The sequence below is a fragment of the Xenopus laevis genome, chromosome 5S, assembly GCF_017654675.1.
Source record: "Xenopus laevis strain J_2021 chromosome 5S, Xenopus_laevis_v10.1, whole genome shotgun sequence".
In the NCBI taxonomy this organism is placed as follows: Eukaryota; Metazoa; Chordata; class Amphibia; order Anura; family Pipidae; genus Xenopus; species Xenopus laevis.
The window spans coordinates 49134724-49154722 of record NC_054380.1 but is presented as its reverse complement, the minus strand read 5'-3'; the positions used below and the strand labels follow the sequence as shown (position 1 = coordinate 49154722).

Below are 19999 nucleotides of genomic sequence, written 5' to 3'. Positions count from 1 at the left end.
TATTACTTGAATTTCCTGTTGTGACCCTGCCTGAACCTGGACTACGATTTCTGCTGCCTGCCTCGACTCTTCTGCCTGTCTTATCGTTACGAACCTCGCTGCCTGCCTTGACCTCGGACTTCCTGACTACGACCTTGCCTTATCCTCTGTACCGCGTTTGATAGTCTCATTGGCTACTCTCCACAACCCTGCTCCCTGTTCCATTCCAGGTGGGTAGTGGTTGTGTGAGGCGCTTGTAAGTTCGAAATCTTCTGCTCCAGCTCCTTCTCCGCCTGGATCACACCGGTAAGCCTGACAGTATAACCAGGCCCAAGATGGATCCAGCTGAAGGGGCCTCTCCGTTTGCTGTCCTAACCCAGCAGCTGTCCTCTCTGACGCAAGCGGTCCGGGAGCTGCAAAGTGGATATGCTCAGTTACAGGAGCATATCAGATCTCATCCGCCAGCGGCTCTCCCTTCCACTTCTGCTGCCACTCCTCCTGCGCCAACAGAGGTTCAAGTTATCACATCGGAGATCTCTGAACCCAAGGTGGCTTTTCCAGAGAAGTTTGCCGGAGACCGAAAGCTGTTTCGGAATTTCAGGAGCAACTGCAAGCTGCTGTTCTCTTTAAAGCCCCACACCTATCCTTCTGAGCAAACCCGGGTCGGGGTTATCATCTCTTTTCTCACGGGAGAACCACAGACCTGGGCCTTTCGTCTCATGGACCGCCACAGTCCAGTCCACAGTCTTGGCTACGGTGGATTCCTTTTTTGATGCAATGGCGGTCATTTTCGATGATCCCCACAGAGTCGCTACTGCTGAGGCTGCCTTACGTGCCCTGAAGCAAGGGGTCCGTCCTGCTGAGGACTATACGTTGGAGTTCCGGCAGTGGGCAGATGACACAGAATGGAACCCTGCCGCACTAAAGAACCAATACCGCTTCGGACTTTCTTCTGAGTTAAAGAACGAATTGGCCCGTACTGGCATTCCGGACAGTTTGGAAGACCTCATCCTCCTCGCCATTCAACTCGATCAGAGGCTCCGAGAGCGTAGAGAGGAAGAAAAGGCGGAGAAAGCGGGTCTTTCACCTCAGACCTGGATGTTACCATCCGCTCCTCCTCCGGTTCGGATGCCGTCCACCTTTCCTTCAGCCATGCCTCCACCTGTCTTCGCTACAGCCCCAGAGCCTATGCAGATTGGTGCTATTAAATCTGCTTTATCTCTGGAGGAACGCATCAGACGCCGCAGACTGAATCTTTGTCTTTACTGTGGTCAAGCAGGCCATCTGCTTCGGGGTTGTCCGGTCCGCCCAGCGGGTAAGAAGTTGCTCGAAAAAGACTTTACCCCCTGCCATGTTCCTGTGCCTCTCCTGACAGTCTCTTTGTCTTTACAGTGGGGAGACCAACAGGTAGATCTCCAAGCAATCCTTGACTCTGGGGCCAGCGGATGCTTTCTGGACAATAGAGTAGCACTACGGTTCCAGATTCCGCTCCAAGCTAAGAAGAATCCCGTAGCTCTCCGGGTGGCTGACAGGTCTCTGATTACCTCAGGCCCTGTGGTGCAAGAGACCGTCTCTCTTTTTGTTTTGCTGAATAAAGGGCATGCTGAAATGATGAACTTTGATGTAGTTTCTTCTCCTTTATTCCCCGTTATTCTGGGATTACCTTGGTTACAGAAGCACAACCCATCCATCAACTGGGCTACCGGTGAAGTAAAATTTCTTTCAAATTTCTGCTCTTCTCGTTGTATTTCTTCTCCAAAAAAGGTCTGTTTTTTATCCCCTACTTAGGAAATTCATGAACTTCTTCCTCAGGCTTATTGGGAGTTTTTGGACGTTTTCAATAAGAAAGGGGCTGACAAGTTACCCCCTCATCGCATTTATGATTGTCCTATTAATCTTCTTTCTGGGGCCCAGATTCCGTTTGGTCGACTTGTGGAACTTCGTTCTTATTTAGATGAAAATTTGGCTAAAGGATTCATTAGACAGTCTTCTTCTCCAGCAGGAGCTGGGATTTTCTTTGTCGAGAAGAAAGATCATTCATTAAGGCCGTGTATAGACTACCGGGATTTGAACAAGATCACAGTTAAGAATCGTTACCCACTTCCTCTTATTCCCGAACTATTTCAACGATTGGCGGAGGCTAAGATCTTTTCTAAATTGGATCTTCGGGGCGCTTACAATTTGGTCAGAATAAGAGATGGCGATGAATGGAAGACAGCCTTTCGTACTCGTTACGGGCATTTTGAATACCTGGTCATGCCCTTTGGCCTCTGCAACGCTCCTGCAACTTTTCAACATTTTGTTAACGACGTCTTCAGAGACTTCCTCGATATATTTGTCATCATTTATTTAGATGATATTCTTGTTTTTTCTAATTCTTTGGAAGAACACAGAGTTCATGTGAAGAAGGTTCTGGCCCGCCTACGCACTCATCAGTTATATGCTAAAGTTGAGAAATGTGTGTTTGAACAATCATCTGTAGATTTTTTGGGGTTCTGTATTTCTCCTCAGGGTATCCAGATGGACTCAAGGAAGATTTCTGCAATTCTTAATTGGCTGATTCCGTCTTCTAAAAAGGCCGTTCAACGTTTTATCGGCTTTGCAAATTTTTATAGAAAATTTATAAAAAAATTTTCTCAAGTCATCCTTCCAATCACTGAACTGACGTGCAGTAATCAAAAGTTTGTTTGGTCTCCTCGGGCTCAGGAGGCTTTCGAGAAATTGAAGACACTCTTCACTTCAGGTCCAATTCTTCACCATCCTGACGTTTCCCTTCCTTTCATTCTGGAGGTAGATGCTTCAGAACTTGCGGTGGGTGCTGTGTTGTCTCAGAGAACTGGGTTTCAAGAGGATCTTCATCCTGTTGCCTTCTTTTCTCGTAAACTGGCCAAGAGTGAGTGTAATTACGATGTGGCTGACCGTGAATTACTCGCTATCAAGCTGGCACTTGAAGAATGGAGGTACCTCCTCGAAGGGTCTAAACATCCGATTCTCATTTTTACTGATCACAGGAATCTGGAATATTTACGTTCAGCTAACGGCTTAGACCCAGACAAGCAAGATGGGCGTTATTTTTCATGAGATTCAATTTTCATCTTACTTACCGACCTGGATCAAAAAACGTTAAAGCAGATGCTTTATCTCGAATGTTTTCTTCTGAAAACGAGGTTTCCCTGGCCCCTGAGACAATTCTAAATTCTAATAACTTTCTTCTGCTTCAATCAACCCTGGTGGATAGAATTAAAGACGCTTCTTTAAACATTTCTGAACCATCGTTACTGCCTAAGGAAGGTCTTCTTTTTCATCAAGGCAAAATTTTTGTCCCAGAATCAATGCGTTTGGAGGTTCTTAAAAATAGTCATGATTCTAAATTGGCAGGTCATCCAGGTATAAAGAAAACTATTGTTTTGGCCAAGAGATTATTATGGTGGCCTGGGATGGCTAAGGACTGTTTTAAATTTGTTGCTTCATGTGAAATTTGTTCTAGATCTAAGGACTCTCACTCCAGGCCTATCGGTCTTCTTCAACCTCTGCCTGTGCCTTCCCGTCCATGGGGATCAGTTTCTTTGGACTTCATTTCCGATTTACCACTGTCCTGTGATTGTTCCACCATTGTTGTTTTTGTTGATCGCTTAACCAAGATGGCACATTTTGAAGCTCTACCAAAACTCCCTTCTGCCTCTGAGACTGCCGATACCTTCATTAAAGAAGTGGTAAGACTCCATGGCCTTCCGGATGAAGTAGTGTCGGATCGGGGACCACAATTTACATCTCAGTTCTGGAAATCATTGTGCAAAGCACTCAAGATTTCGGTGTCTCTTTCCTCTGCGTTTCATCCTCAGTCCAATGGCCAGACCGAGCGAACTAATCAAACTCTCGAGCAATACCTGAGGTGTTATTCTTCTTACCTCCAAGACGATTGGGTCAATCTTCTTCCTTTTGCGGAGTTTGCTTATAATAATTCCCATCACTCATCAATTAATCAGTCCCCTTTTTTCGCAAATTATGGTCTTCATCCAGTAACTTTTCCCTCTGCCATTGTTTCTGATATTTTAGTTCCCGCTGTCAAGGACAGATTAACTTTTCTATCGAATAATTTCCAAAGGCTCCAAGAAAACATGAGGAAGGCGCAACAAAATTTCAAGACTTACGCTGATCGCAGGCGGAGAGGCGACCCAGAGTTCAAGGTGGGTGACCGTGTGTGGTTATCAACTGTTAACCTTAAGCTTTCTTGTCCCAGTAGGAAGTTGGGTCAACGTTTCCTGGGTCCTTTTTCTATCATCCGCCAAATTAATCCTGTGGCCTTCCAGCTTAAACTTCCAGCATCCTGGAAAATACATCCTGTATTTCATGCTGCTCTTTTAAAACCGGTCTCGATGTTCCGATTCCTGGGCGTTCGGCTCCTCCACCGCTTCCCGTGGTGGTTGACGGTCAAGAGGAATTTGAGGTGGAAGAGATTCTGGATTCCAGATTAAGAGGCAAACGGCTCCAGTACCTGGTGAGGTGGAAGGGTTATGGTCCGGAAGAAAATTCTTGGGAACCGGCATCCAACATCCACGCTCCTGAGTTGTTGGACAGATTTCATGGAACCTATCCTGGTAAGCCTGCTGGTTGTCGCGTCCTGAGGCCGCTCCTTGATGGGGGGCAATGTAAGATCGTACGCATGCGTCCTGTTCGGCGCAGGCGCGGGCGCGGTAATGCGCGCCGGCGCGTGACGCGGACGCCGGCGACGGTCGCTGACGCGGTGGCGACGGTCGCGGGCGCAGGGACGTAGGCGGAAACGCCTGTGACGGACGTGCTGGCGTCAGTTCCGCGACGTCAGCGTGAGGACGCTAGTTTGGCGCCAAAAGATATGCATTTAAACCAGATCCAGACTTACATGCATTGCCTGGTTATTAGGTTAATTACTGAAACCCTAGCATCTCTTATTACTTGAATTTCCTGTTGTGACCCTGCCTGAACCTGGACTACGATTTCTGCTGCCTGCCTCGACTCTTCTGCCTGTCTTATCGTTACGAACCTCGCTGCCTGCCTTGACCTCGGACTTCCTGACTACGACCTTGCCTTATCCTCTGTACCGCGTTTGATAGTCTCATTGGCTACTCTCCACAACCCTGCTCCCTGTTCCATTCCAGGTGGGTAGTGGTTGTGTGAGGCGCTTGTGAGTTCGAAATCTTCTGCTCCAGCTCCTTCTCCGCCTGGATCACACCGGTAAGCCTGACACCTCCTTCCCGTGGGCGGAATTCGCTCATAACAATGCTTGCCACACTTCCACTGGAAGGTCTCCATTCATGTCGGTGTATGGTCAGCATCCTCAAGCCTTCCCACAGGACTTTGTGTTATCTGACGTCCCGGCTGCAGATGACCTTGCAGCCCACATGTCTGCTATCTGGGCTGCAACCAAGTCGAACTTGGAGAAGATAGCTTTGGTTCACAAGACGTTTGCAGATCGAAGACGTAGACCCTCTCCTACCTACAAGGTTGGTGATAAAGTCTGGTTGTCTTCCAGGAACATTTGATTGAAGGTGCCATCTCCTAAGTTGGGTCCGAAGTTTGTGGGTCCATTCTCCATCTCAGAAGTGATCAATCCTGTGGTTGTCAGACTTCACCTTCCCCCAGAGATGCGAATCCCCAACGTGTTTCATGTCTCCTTGGTGAAACCCGCTACCTCCAACCACTTTTCTGTTGTCCAGCCTCCCCCTCCTACTATCTCTGTGGATGGTCAACAAGAATATGAGGTGGAAAAGATCCTTGACTCCAGAATCTCCAGGGGTTCTCTTCAGTACCTTATCAAGTGGAAGGACTTTGGCCCTGAAGAATGCTCCTGGGAAGGACACCCTGATGTTCATGCTCCTCGTCTTGTGAGGGAGTTCCACTCCAAGTTTCCCCAGAAGCCAAGTCCTGGTGGTCCAGTGGCCCCCCGTGGGGGGGGGTACTGTCACAATTGCCGCCCGGAACAGTCCTAGGAGCTCTGGGCGGCGTGTCCCTCTCCGCTGGCGTCGCTCCCAAAATGTCGGCGCCCATGGTCGCCCATGGTAGCGGCTCCGGCGCAATGACGTCAGCACGGGCAGGAGCGCCTGCGCATCGATGTCGGTGTAAAGACGCCAATGACGTCACTACGGCGCCAAATTTGAACATAAAAGCGCAGCCAAGACGCCAGAATGGCGCCCAAGTATAGTATACCTTCCTGGTGTGTATCCTGGGTTTCCTGTGAACTATTTAAGACTGGTTCTTATTCCTGATTGTTCCTGACCCCTTGCCTGGACTTTGGATTTTGCTTATTATTCTGCCAGCCCTTGAACCCTTGCCTGGACTCGGACTATCCTTTTGATTAACCCTTTGGACTTTTTATCCCTCTGAGGGCTCCCTCCTAGATCCTGACCTCATCTCTGGTGGGAGCATCCAGCTCCCTGACATTACCTTACACTTGCACAAGCTGAATACTAGTTGTAAAGGTATTCTTTCTTTGTGCTCCCACTGCTGCTTGGCACACTCTCTTTCTGTCTGCCTGCTCAATATTCGACATAAAATCCATAATGGCTGTGCATTCCACAGTGGAAAGCACTACCCTTTGAGAAGAACAGATGAGTTGTGGGGGATAAAGAGGGCAGTGGAAGAGGCAGCAAAGGGTAATAGGGAGGGAAATAAATACAATTTAAAAACCCATGTGGCATACTCGGCCCCCCAAATCATTGGGGCCTGGGCAGATTCCCAATTGGCCCTTTAGTTAAAGCAGCCCGGGGTAAGTAACTAAAAGAGCTGCAATTGTACTGGCTCTAATAGAGAGACAAAATAAATCTGAATTTATTTTAGAGAAAAAAAGTTTTAATAACCTGTAAAATATATCCATGTAAACAGTGCTTAATGTAACTTGCATTACATTACTCATTTAACTTGTGTAATAAAAATATTGTACACCCTATTATAAAATATGAGGATATTAGAAGTCATGTAGGATTTCCATAACTCCAATTGTACCTATATGGTAATGGAACTCCTTGATGACGTCTAACGTAAATTTTACAATAGCAGAAAACATTATTAACTATGTCTTGTCAATTGTTAAGACATCTTCTGCATCTTCTGATTGCTGACTAGGTGTGCATATTTGTATATTTTTTTTTTAATAGGTTAGGTTGCTGTGTTAACCACTATTTAGACCTACCTTCAGCGACTGCAGGGAATCTGAGTTTGTGTCACAGTAAAGAATTATGTTGTTGGCCATGCTAAAGCTCTCTCTTACACCCAGATGGTAGAACAAGGAAGGCTGTCGAAAAGCATCATTCATCTCAACCACTGCAATATCTGCATCAAACATGAAAAATATTATTAAATGTATATAGGTACTAAACTAAAATATACAATTAATAGTTCCCCTAGTATGTCAATAACAAGGTATATTTCTTGGCATGAATACTGCAAAACGTTTTTACATAAGAAGGTCATATTGGTGTCCTCTGGAATAAAAAAAAGTAATTTAATACACTGTATTGAATGCTATAACAAATACATTGGATTTTATAGAAGAAGCTTCACACCTTTGTAATCAACTGTAAACATTGACCTATTTCACTTCTTGTCTGGCAAATACTATGCCTGCAAAAGCACTGGTACAGAAATTAAATATTTTGATTGAAAAAAAATATTCTCTCAATTATATGTGAGATTATAGAGTTGAGGCGTGGGGGACCAAAAAGGATAGTACCGGTATGGATCGGTTATCTGGAAACCTTTTTTTTTACAGAAAGCTCTGAATTATGGAAACGCCATCTCCCATAGACTCCATTTTATTATTTAATTTTTATCTGTAATAATAAAACAGTACCTTATATTTGATCCAATATAATTAATCCTTATTGGAAGCAAAAATAGCCTACTGGGTTTATTTAATGTTTACATGATTTTTTAGTAGATTAAGATATGGAAATTTAAATTACAGAAAGATCCATTATCCAGAAAACCCCAGTTCCTGAGCATTAACTCCAACTGACAGTGTGCTACAGCAGCCCCTAAGCTAGAAATTCAAAAATAAGCACCTGCTCACCTGCTTTGATGCCACTGGGAGCAACATCGAAGGGGTTGGTGAGCAAAATGTTGCTCGCGAGCTACTGGTTGGGGACCACTGTGCTACAGTATTCGTCATTGGCACAAAGGAGGAGAGGGTCAACAAATTTAAACCCCCAGCACAGAAGGATGGTTTTCACCTTGCCGTTATAAATCATGTTTAGTATCAATGGTATTAATGCAGAAGATAGATAAACATATAGAAAGTCAGGTATTTTTTTGAAAAAAGATGGCAACCCTTCACAGAAGCAGAGCACCACATAACTGCTTAATTTGCAGTTAAATATAAATCTGAACATCCCTTTAAAATCACAGTAAACATTAAATGCCATCACACAATAACTTTTACTTTTTATAAGCTAGAACCAATACCAGGTACAGATTATAATGCGGAGAATGTTTTATCAGAAATTTCCAACCTTTTTGTGCCATTGTAGTCAAGAGTCAAATGGCTAAATTGTTAAAAGGCTTTCTTGCAACTTTTTACATAACATTAAAAGGTACCTGTTAACCAGACATTAAAAGCTGTATAATAAAAGTCCTTTTAAAATCAAACTTGAAAAACAATTTTCTTTTTTAAAACATCTATAACTTTTATAAAGCCTCTTTATCTCGGGCTTTCTAAATGTCACATGGGCACGGGCACTGGCTAAACAGAAAAGAAAAAATCTTTGTTAAAGGAGAATTAAAGCTTAACTAGAGAAGTAGGGCAGACATTATGTTACATTAAATTTTGGGCTTCTGTACCAGCCCAAAGGCAACCACAACCCTTAGCAGTAAAGATCTGTGCCTTCAAAAAAGTCCCTGTAACTCCCCATCGTCTTTCCTACTGATTCACTGCACATGCTCTGTGCTACTGCTCTGCTAGCATCAGAATTTAATAATGAGCCCAATAGAATCAGCTAAGATGACAGGCAACCCTCATTTTCTGCTTGATGATTTGGGACGACCCCTAAGTTTAGTTTCTCATCAGCCGCTCAAAGCACACTGAACATGTGCATGTTGCAGACACTCCTAACAATATTCAAGATGGGTAAGTCCTGTATCAACTATGAAGGCCTGAAACATTACTACAATAGAGATGCAGAACCTTCAAGATGGTTCAATAAGTTAATTATAGGGATGCACCAAATCCAGGATTCGGTTCGGGATTCGGCCAGGATTCTGCCTTTTTCAGCAGGATTCGGATTTGGCCGAATCCTTCTGCCCTGCCAAACCAAATCCTAATTTGCATATGCAAATTAGGGACGGGGAGGAAAATCACTTGACTTTTTGTCACAAAACAAGGAAGTGAAAAATTTTTTCTCCTTCCCACCCCTAATTTGCATATGCAGATTCGGTTCGGTATTCGGCCGAATCTTTTGCAAAGGATCCGGGGGTTCAGCCGAATCTAAAATAGTGGATTCAGTGCATCCCTAGTTATTTATATAAAATATGGCATTTCTAGTCATATTCACTTTCAGGGTTTACACAATTGTCCACTATTATTATAATATAGTTGATTGTTTTGTGTTATTTTTTTCTTCAATTTGTTATTGAAGGTTCTGCTTTCTGTTTATATAATATAATAAATAATGGTCAATTGGCACTCATGGCTCGCCATAGAATGAAGAACTCAGATAAAATAGGATATCTGTTGCTAAGAAATGTTTTATTTGTATGTTCTCAATCATCAGACACAAGCAAATTATGTTTCTCTTATGTTACTCTTCCTATAAAGTACATGTAAACCCCCTCCACAAAAATGTAATCAGTGAACATCCTCTTTGAAATCTTTAGATATCTGCCACTCTGGTTGTTAAAAGGTTAACAGTAAGGCTGCAGCATCACCTTAATCATTTAGAAATCCTTCTCCTCCTCTAACCTACTCAGCACCCTCCCTCAGGAATTTGCGACTTATGAGCATGCTTATTTCTTCTCACACCCAGTTCTTCAGAACACCCTCCAGTCTAAGAGCCAATGAAGAGACAAAATTGCTGATTCCCAGAAAAACTCTGTTCTAGCGGTCTGATACTATTTTTTTTCTCCTAACCACCTCTCCTGAGAGCTCAGCTTAAGCATTACAGTGCTCAGCCCCAGCAGAACTTTTTATCAAGTATATTGTGCTTGTTTAAACCTGCATTCTGCATTGCTGGAGCTTTACAGCATTAATGTTCTGTTTGCAGATGTCAATGTTACTGATGTTCAGTTAAATGTGATGGCTGCTGAGCATGGACAGCCTGCTTCAAATCATCCCATAGATTTTCAATGATATTCAAGTCAGGGGACTGTGACGGCCATTCCAGAATATTGTACTTTTCCCTCTGCATAAATGCCTTTGTAGATTTGGAAGTGTGTTTAGGGTCATTGTCTTGTTGGAATATCCAACCCATGGGTAACTTCAACTTTGTAACTGATGCTTGAACATAATCCTGTAGAATTTGTTGATATTGGGTTTAATTCATCCGACCCGTGACTTCAACAAGGTCCCCAGTCCCTGAACTAGCCACACAGCCCAACAGCATGATGGAACCTCCACCAAATTTGACAGTATGTACATACAGATGTTCTATGTGCAAAGTGCGCTGAATTGTAGAAAGATGTACAGATACACCATCTGTAGCAAGATGTTCTTGCAGGTCTTTGGAGGTGATCTTTGGGGTGTCTGTAACCATTCTCACAATCCTCCTAATATGCCGCTCCTGTATATTTCTTGGCCTGCCAGACCTCGGTTTTACAGCAACTATGCCTGTGGTCTTCCATTTCCTGATTACATTCCTTACAGTTGAAACTGACAGTTTAAACCTCTGAGATAGCTTTTTGTAGTCTTCCCCTAAACCATGATACTGAACAATCTTTGTTTTCAGATATTTTAAACATTGCTTTGAGGATCCCATGCAGTCACTCTTCAGAGGAGAGTTAAATGGAAGCACAACTTGAATTGGCCACCTTAAATACCTTTTCTCATGATTGGGCACACCTGCCTATGAAGTTCTTGGCTTAACGAGCTAATCCAACCAATTTGGTGTTGCCAGTAATCAGTATTGAGCAGTTACATGCATCCAAATTAGCAAAATCACAAGGGTACCCAATTTTTTGCACAGCCAGTTTTTCACATTTGATTTAATTTCATACAACTGAATACTGCTTTACTAAAAATCTTTGTTCAGGAAACACCCCAGTACTCAAATATTCCTGGGAAATGAAAGACATACCAATATTATCTTTTTCGTTGAAAGTGGAGTAAATTATTATGCAGGCTGAGTGGGGTTCCCAAACTTTATCATATGACTGTACATGGTAGGAAAATGTAGGCTTTATGTGTCTTTTAAGCCTCCTAATCTCTTTTACACTTATTGTTAAGTCACCCACAGGCTTTATAAGTAGCAAATGTTAAAGGAGAACTAAAGCTTAAATAAAGAAGTAGGCTACAAATGTTTAACATAATTTTTTGGGTTTCTCTACCTGCCCAAGGCAACCACAGTCCTTTCAGGGTAGGACTACAGGGCCAACTCGAACGCGTTTCTGTCGGATCCGACGCTGGGCATCAAAACGACTGCGTCAAGTCGGATGCGACGGGAAACAAGCTAAGTAATCTAAAAGTTGGATGGTGTCACAGCATTTGTCCGACGCGACACGACTGTCGGATGCAGACTTAGCTTGTTTCCCATCGCATCCGACTTGACGCGGGTGTTTTGTCACCCAGCTTCGGATCCGACGGAAACGCATCCAAGACGGCTGTGTAGTCCTACCCTAACAAGGAATATCTGTGTCTCCAAAGATGCCCCAGTAGCTCCCCATCTTCTTTTCTGCTCATTCACTGCACATACTCTGTGCTGCTGTCACTTACTAAGCTTAGGTACCCACTCAAAATATGCAGTACATATAGAATATAATCAAAGGTTGAATTTTAGAGTAATGTCAATTTTTTTTAAAGCGAATAAATTAGATTTTATTCACAATTCGAATGGTATGTTTTTTATGAAAAAATTAGGTCTAAAATTAGCCCCTCCCCCAGAGGGGGCCACTGGATCACTATGTCCTAATTTCTTTGGAAATTGTTTGTAAAATTCCCGTACCAATTGAGGAGCATGGACATCAGTATGTTTCTCCCAGGAGCATTCTTCCATTTAATGAGGAATTGTAAACACCCCTGGAAAATCTGTAGTCCAGAATCTTTTCTACTTTGTACTTTGTATTCCTGTTGACCGGCTACAATGATAGAAGGAGGCGAAGACTGATCCGGGGAAAAACTATTGGAGATTGCTGGCTTCACCAGAGATACATGGTACACATTGGAGATTTGCATCTCAGGGGGAAGTTGAAGTCAGACAGCCACGGGATTAATGATCTCTGAGATAGGAAAAGGACAGACAAATCTTGGACTCAACTTGGGAGAAGGAACCCTGAGATGAATGTTCCTTGTACACAGTCCCCCACCTTATATTGGGGAAAAGATCTTCGTCTACAGTCAGCATAATAATAATAATAAAGAACTCTTTTCCAAGTTGGCCTTGGTAGCAGACCTATGGGCCACTTGATCATCAGCAGCGGGAACAACTGCTAAGAGGAAATCTTGAGGGAAGGCTTGAGGATGTTGTCATTACACATTGAGGAAGGGTGATTTCCCAGTGGAAGTGTGACATTCATTGTTATGTGCAAATTTGGCCCAAGGGAGGAGATCAGACCAATCATCTTGGCACAAGGAAACATGATCTCTTAGGAACTGTTCCAGGGCTTGATTTACTCGCTCCACTGCCCCATTGGATTGAGGATGGTATGGGGGGAACTGAAGAGCATTACCTAAAGCTTTACACAATGGCAGTGTATAAAAGTATAAATTAAAGTATGAAAGGTAGATCAAACATGCACTCAGGGCTCTTTTCCTGGATCACACCTAGCAGAAAGGTGGGTATAGGATTGGGTCTGAGCTGGTGTCAGTCCCAGTTAGGGAAAGTTTAGTTAGTGGTAGTAGTTCTAGTTAATCTAAGAGCAAAAACCAGTGGCAGATTATTTAGACAGCAGCTATATTAGGGTTGTCACCTGTCCGGTATTGACCCGGATAGCCCAGTATTTTGAAGGGCTGCCCGGGTCAAAACTGCATGCCTGGTTTTCCAAATTAGGAAAACCGGGCAGGATTCCCTATGATTGACTCGGCGATCAGCGATTGGTCATAGCCCTGCCCCTGATGTCACTGTCCGCCCCTCCTCATCATAGCCCCACCCACTCTGTGCCACGGCCCCGCCCCTGCCTGGTCTCCCCAGGCTAAAAGGTAGCAACCCTAAACTATACGCTCCAACAAGTAGATTAGTTGGGGTTAGCACCCTTGCGGAGACAAAGTTGCCAGCCAGGGATGTGTGGGTGAGCTTAGGAGCAGGAAAAGTTGCCAATGAGCAAGATACGGCTTGGGATCTCCAGTGCTGGGGAAAATCTCACCAAGACAAGTTGCACTAGTAAAGTAAAGTACTAGTAAAGTGGGAATTATCTGAAATATCTTGAAGTATGAAGGTTTTCAACTGTGATACCGATTGACTGCCTGCTGTTTCAATAAAGAAGTTCACTTGTTTGGAGAAGCACCTAGATTGCAATTTATTTCCAACCTGGTTGATGTCTTTAGAAATCAGCCAGGGATCCATTGGAGTGAGAAGTAAGATAATTTTGCACCTCGCAGGGAGTTGCTCATAGCCCTAGGGTCTAGGTACATAGGTAACAAGTCATACCATTACAAATTTGATTGCTTTTTATGATGTGGTAAGTAAGATTCTGGACAGTGGGGGGGCAGTAGATGTGATCTATTTGGATTTTGCCAAAGCGTTTGATACGGTGCCCCACAAACGACTGCTTTCTAAACTAAGGTCTGTTGGGCTTAATGAAGGCGTTTGCACGTGGATAGGAAACTGGCTACAGGATCGGGGACAGAGGGTGGTTGTTAATGGGACATTCTCTACTTGGAGTAAGGTTCTTAGTGGGGTCCCCCAGGGCTCAGTATTGGGTCCACTTTTAATTAACTTGTTCATTAATGACTTAGGGGAGGGTGTTGTAAGTAATGTATCAGTGTTTGCAGATGACACAAAATTATCCAGCCCAATTAATTCCATCCAGGATGTGGCATCCTTGCAACATGATCTTGACAAACTGGCAATCTGGGCAGCTAAGTGGCAAATGAGATTCAATGTTGATAAATGTAAAGTCATGCACCTGGGATGTAAAAATATTCAAGCCACTTATACCCTTAAGGGGACTGCACTAGGCAAATCCATTATGGAAAAGGACCTTGGAGTCCTTGTAGATGATAAACTTGGCTGTAGCAAGCAATGTCAGTCGGCAGCATCAAGGGCAAATAAGGTCTTGAGCTGTATTAAAAGGGGCATAGAGTCAAGGGAGGAGGGGGTCATTCTTCCACTGTATAGAGCACTTGTAAGGCCCCATCTAGAATATGCCGTACAGTTTTGGTCTCCATCACTCAAACAGGACATTATTGTATTAGAGAGGGTACAGAGAAGGGCAACTAAGCTGGTAAAAGGTATTGAACATTTTAGCTATGAGGAAAGACTGGCCAAATTGGGGATGTTCACGCTGGAGAAGAGGCGCTTAAGGGGTGATATGATGACTATGTATAAATATATAAGGGGATCATATAATAATCTGTCTAATGCTTTATTTACCAGTAGGTCTTTCCATCTGCCACGAGGTCATCCATTCCGATTAAAAGAAAAGAGGTTCTGCCTAAATATTCGGAAGGGGTTTTTTACAGTGAGAGCTGTGAAGATGTGGAATTCTCTCCCTGAATCAGTTGTACAGGCTGATACATTAGATAGCTTTAAGAAGGGGTTGGATAGCTTTTTAGCAAGTAAGGGAATACAGGGTTATGGGAAATAGCTCATAGTCCAAGTTGATCCAGGGACTAGTCCGATTGCCATTTTGGAGTCAGGAAGGAATTTTTCCCCCTCTAAGGCAAATTGGAGAGGCTTCAGATGGGTTTTTTGCCTTCCTCTGGATCAACTGGCAGATAGGTATATAATAAAAAAATTAAAAAAAACTCGATGGACGTGTCTTTTTTCAACCTTACTTACTATGTTATTACTATCCTTCTATAGCAAACTCAAGGATGGGCTACAGGTAGTTTTGCAAATGTCAGCATATATAACATAGTCATGCTGCCTAACAAATCACTTTAGAGGAAGTGTGGCAGGAGAGCTACAGTATGGTAGTTTTTAAAATCATTAGTCCACCATTAGTTTATAGTTCAGAAATTTTAAGCACAAGACATTTATTTTCTTATATTTTCATATTAACATTGTATTCGTATTTCCTATAGAAATAGTAAATGGCCATGGTACAGGCACACAAAGCAAATGGCTAGGTGAGCAGGAAGGCCCACCGGGAGTTTTCCTGGTATCCTGGTGGGCTATCATAGTAAGGGGTCATGGGGGAGGAGTGAGGGGGGCATACAGTTTACCAGCTAAGGATGTCCCTCTGTTACAAGGAAAATAGGCTAATACTAACTTAAGATATAATTCTCCACTAAGTAATGCAAAGTTCAAAAGAAATGTGGTGCCGCTATTCAAAAAGAGACCCCGTTCTCAGCCTCAAAACTATAGGCCAGTTAGTCTGACATCAGTGGTAGGGAAGCTTTTCGAAGGGCTAATAAAGGATAAGATACTGGACTTCATAGCAAATCATAATACTATGAGCTTGTGCCAGCATGGTTTTATGCGTAATAGATCTTGCCAGACTAACACTTTAGTTACTTTTTATGAGAGCAGGGTCCTCGATTCTGGGATAGCAGTGGATGTAATTACTTAGACTTTGCTAAAGCATTCGATACAGTGCCACACAGAAGTTTACTGGTTAAATTAGGGAATGTTGGCCTGGAACATAGTATTTGTACCTGGATAGAGAACTGGCTAAAAGATAGACTACAAGAGGGTTGGTAAATGGAACATTTTCTAATTGACCAATGTTGGTCAAGTACCACAGGGCTCTGTAATAGGTCCTTTGATTTTCAACTTGTTTATTATTGACCTGGAAATGGGCATTGAAAGTACGGTTTCTGTTTCTGTTGCAGATGATACTAAATTCTACAGAAATATGGGTTCCATGCAGGATGCTGCCACTTTGCAGGAAAACTGGGCAGCAAACTGGAAAATGAGGTTCAATGTTGATAAATGCAAGGTTATGCACTTTGCCAAAAATACTATAAATGCAAGTTATATACTAAATGGCAGTTTGTTGGGAGTATCCGTAACTGAGAAGGATCTAGGGGTTTTTGTAGATAACAAGTTGTCTAATTCTGGGCAGTCTCATTCTGTGGCCACTAAAACAAATAAATTTCTGTCTTGCATAAAAAAGAGCATTAACTTAAAGGAATTGTTCAGTGTAAAATTAAAAACTGGGTAAATAGGCTGTGTAAAATATTTTTTTTCCTAATATAGTTGGTTAGGCAAAAATGTAATGTATAAAGGCTGGAGTGACTGGATGTGTAATATAATAGCCATAACACTACTTCCTGCTTTTCAGCTCTCTTGGTTTACACTGACTGATTACCCTGGTTACCAGGCAGTAACCAATCAGTGACTTGAAGGGGGCCACATGGGTCATATCTATTGCTTTTGAATCTAAGCTGCATGCTAAGGATCAATTGCAAACTCACCGAACAGATATGTACCATGTGGCCCCCCTTCAATTCACTGACTTATTCAGAGTTATATAGCTGAAAAGCAGGAAGTAGTGTTCTGGCTATTATGTTACACATTCAGTCACTCCAGCCTTTATACATTACATTTTTTGGCTAACTAACTATATTAGAAACATTTTTTATTTTGCACAGCCTATCTATTAATTCCGTTTTTTTTTCACACTGAACTGCTCCTTTAAGGGATGAAAACATAATTATGGGTCTTAATAGGTCCCTGGTAAGGCCTCATCTGGAGTATGCAGTTTTGGACTCCAGTCCTTAAGAGGGATATAAATGGAGAGAATGCAGAGACATGCAAATAAACTGGTTAGAGGGATGGAAGACAAATTATGAGGGTAGACTGTCAAGGTTGGGATTGATTTCTCTGGAAAAAGGTGCTTGCGATGAGACATGATTTTAATTTACAAGTACATTAGAGGACATTATAGACCAGGCATGTCCAAAGTGCGGCCCGCTTTCAAATTTACACCGGCCCTCAGCCTCCATCATGAAATTAATAATAATGAGGCCCCCCGATCAGGAATCCCATAGCAGTAATATTAAGGCACATTAGTAAAATGATCTGCCACTTACTTGTACGTAGAGACGCACTGTTTTCACATACTTCTTTAGGGCTGAAGGTGTCAATAGACGTACTGACATGCCAGTACAGTAAACTAAAGAAGTATGGCGTCACTACATTCCTTTACATGTCTATTGCTAACACCTTCAGCACACAGGCAGCAGTATAGACCAAGGCGGCAGATCATTTCACTAATGTGCCCAAATATTACTGCTACGATTACTAGATTCCTGTAATTTAATGTTAATGGTTCAAAGAATGTCGGCCTGAATGGTCTTCCCCCACACATTTTCACCTCACCAAATCTGGCCCTTGTTGCAAAAAGTTTGGGCACCCCTGACAAATAGCAGGGGACCTTCTTACCCATAAAGAGGATCACCACACCAGACCCAACCCTTCAAACTAGAATAAATAAATTTCTATTTTTTTCAAATCCCAAAAACTCTTGTGTTTTGTATGTTAGAGCAATGTAAACTTAATAGTGTATTGGTTATAATCCAGTAAACCACTCAGGTCTTCTGTAGGGCCACACCATATCAAAATTACATTGTTAATGTACTGCAGTTATGTACTTTCGCCCCATAGCCATACCTGTTATTTGGCAATTAGTCCATTAATATCAGGTGGCTTGATAGAAGATACACCTCTCCTACAGCTCCTACTGAGTGCAAACATTCTCTGTGGATGGAAACAGGACTGAGCCATACTGGAGGAGTGGTGAGAGTGCCAGGAATAAAGCACCAAATTTAGAATCATTAGGAAAATGCAGGTTAGGCAGTTCAGGCAGCAAGAGTCAGGATCAGCCGCTCAAGTTCCTGAGAAAGGCAATGATCACTTTTACAATTATTCTAGGCCTCTGCATTTCCGACTTAGCAGGCAGTACAGTATGCATGCACCGAACATCAGAATGACTTCACTTTACAGTTGTGATGCCGCAAGTAGGGTTGCCATTTGTCCGAATTTCACCTGGAAGGGCTGTCCTAGTGAAACTTTCTGGATTTCCAAATTAACAAATCCAGACAGGACACTGAAAATAATGAATTGTGATCAGCCAATTGCTGATCGCCACATCATCAGTTCCTCCCCAGACATCACCGCCCCTAATGTCACCGGCCCCAGCTAAGGTGGCAACCGTAGCCGCAAGCCTCCATACCGGTGTGTGCTGGGGTGAATCTGTATACGCCATGTTGCTGAATGAATACATCGAAAACGTGTCAAGAGGTAAATCTTTTACCATTAATGACATGATATAGTGGGATAGTATTCCCACAATATTCAATTAAGTAATTAATTCAATGGCTTCTCAAAGAAAATTTATTTGTGCTTTGGCAGGTGCTTATTCAATGGCCTAAGATCATCAACACTGTGAATTATAGGGGCAAATTTACTTACCTCCGAAGTTGAGCCAGCGTTGGCTTTGACGCACTTCGCCAGGCGTAGATTCGACAGGGTTGCGCAAATTCACAAAGATCCGAAGTTGCGCACGAGTTACTGATGTTTTGCAAAGTTGCGCTAGTGATATTACAATCAGCGGTTCGAAGTTACACTATCGAGGGCAAATTTGCATACGGCGTGCAGTTAAAGTGCAATGGCTGATATGCAGCAGCAAACACATTAAACTACACAAGGCCAGGGAACCTTAATAAATGTATTCTAATGCCCTACACATGTGCCCACAGTATAGTTTAGGTGCCATATATTATCAAATGTAGGGGGGAAGGAGGGTACCCTAAAAAAAAAATTTCGATCTTTTTCAGCCTATCACCCTTAAAAAAGTAAAAGACCCCAGCGTTTTTGGGACAGCTGCAAGTCCTATCCACTCTATTGCACTTCGTCTGGTATGAGGTGGCGAAGTAAAGTCTGGCGCAAGAGGTATTTGTTCGCAAACATTGCAAGGAAGGCGAGGTCTGTAATCAGTCAAAAAGGACACAAACATGGTCGCTAACATTGGCGAACATGTTTGCGAAAAAATTTTGTGCCATTAATATCTAATAATGTTTTTTATAGACAGGTGTATTCTTTATTTAAGTGCCATTTATCAGAATTATAGCTTCCAAATATATACAAGGAACAATGACCATCTTGTTATAGAGATGTAAATCTGTATGTTCAGTGTATATACCCATTTATAGTACATCACTGCAGAACTTTATAAATATGTGAAAATAATATTAATTATTATATCCTGAATCTTCATTTTCTAATGCTACATTTACCATTCACTCTGATAAATAAGAGGAGGGGGGCTCTAATAACAAAGGAGTGGAACTTGGCCTGGAATAAGGGTGCTTCATTTAATATATAGTGTAAAACCAACAGTATATTTCAAGTTTAATGCAAAATAGCAATATACAACATGCATACCATTTAAGAATAATGCATTTTATGTGATCTTACACCTGTATTCTGCATTACGAAATGTACATTGCTTTCTTATAGAGTTTAAGTCCCCAGGGGCTCCATGTCTGAACAAAAGCTTACTACAAATGCTATACATGTGTATCTGAATTGTTATATATAAGCATAAAAGGTATATATTATAATAATGATTCAGAATAGATTTAGGTGGCACTCTGAATAAAATAAGAAAACATTTATTGCACCCGAACACCTGGGACTAGTCTGGAATGGAGTGGTGGAAGAAATCTTTCAAGGGGTGAGTCTGGAGAAGCTAACCTTTTTGACCATATATTATAATAATTGTATAACTTCCAAGC

General features: G+C 42.5%; 1 protein-coding gene across 2 annotated transcripts in view; it reads right to left on the bottom strand.

Annotated features, from left to right (window-relative positions):
* LOC108717885 (mitogen-activated protein kinase kinase kinase 5) overlaps window positions 1-19999 on the bottom strand; it is a 140244-nt gene that overhangs the window by 105192 nt on the left and 15053 nt on the right. Inside the window, exon 2 of one of the 2 annotated variants that reach the window (XM_018265310.2) lies at window positions 7145-7284. The exons of the other annotated variant lie outside the window; for it this stretch is intronic. Within the exon in view, the coding sequence (XP_018120799.1) occupies window positions 7145-7284 (140 nt within the window). The remainder of the gene's footprint in view (window positions 1-7144; window positions 7285-19999) is intronic. 2 annotated transcript variants of the gene reach the window in all.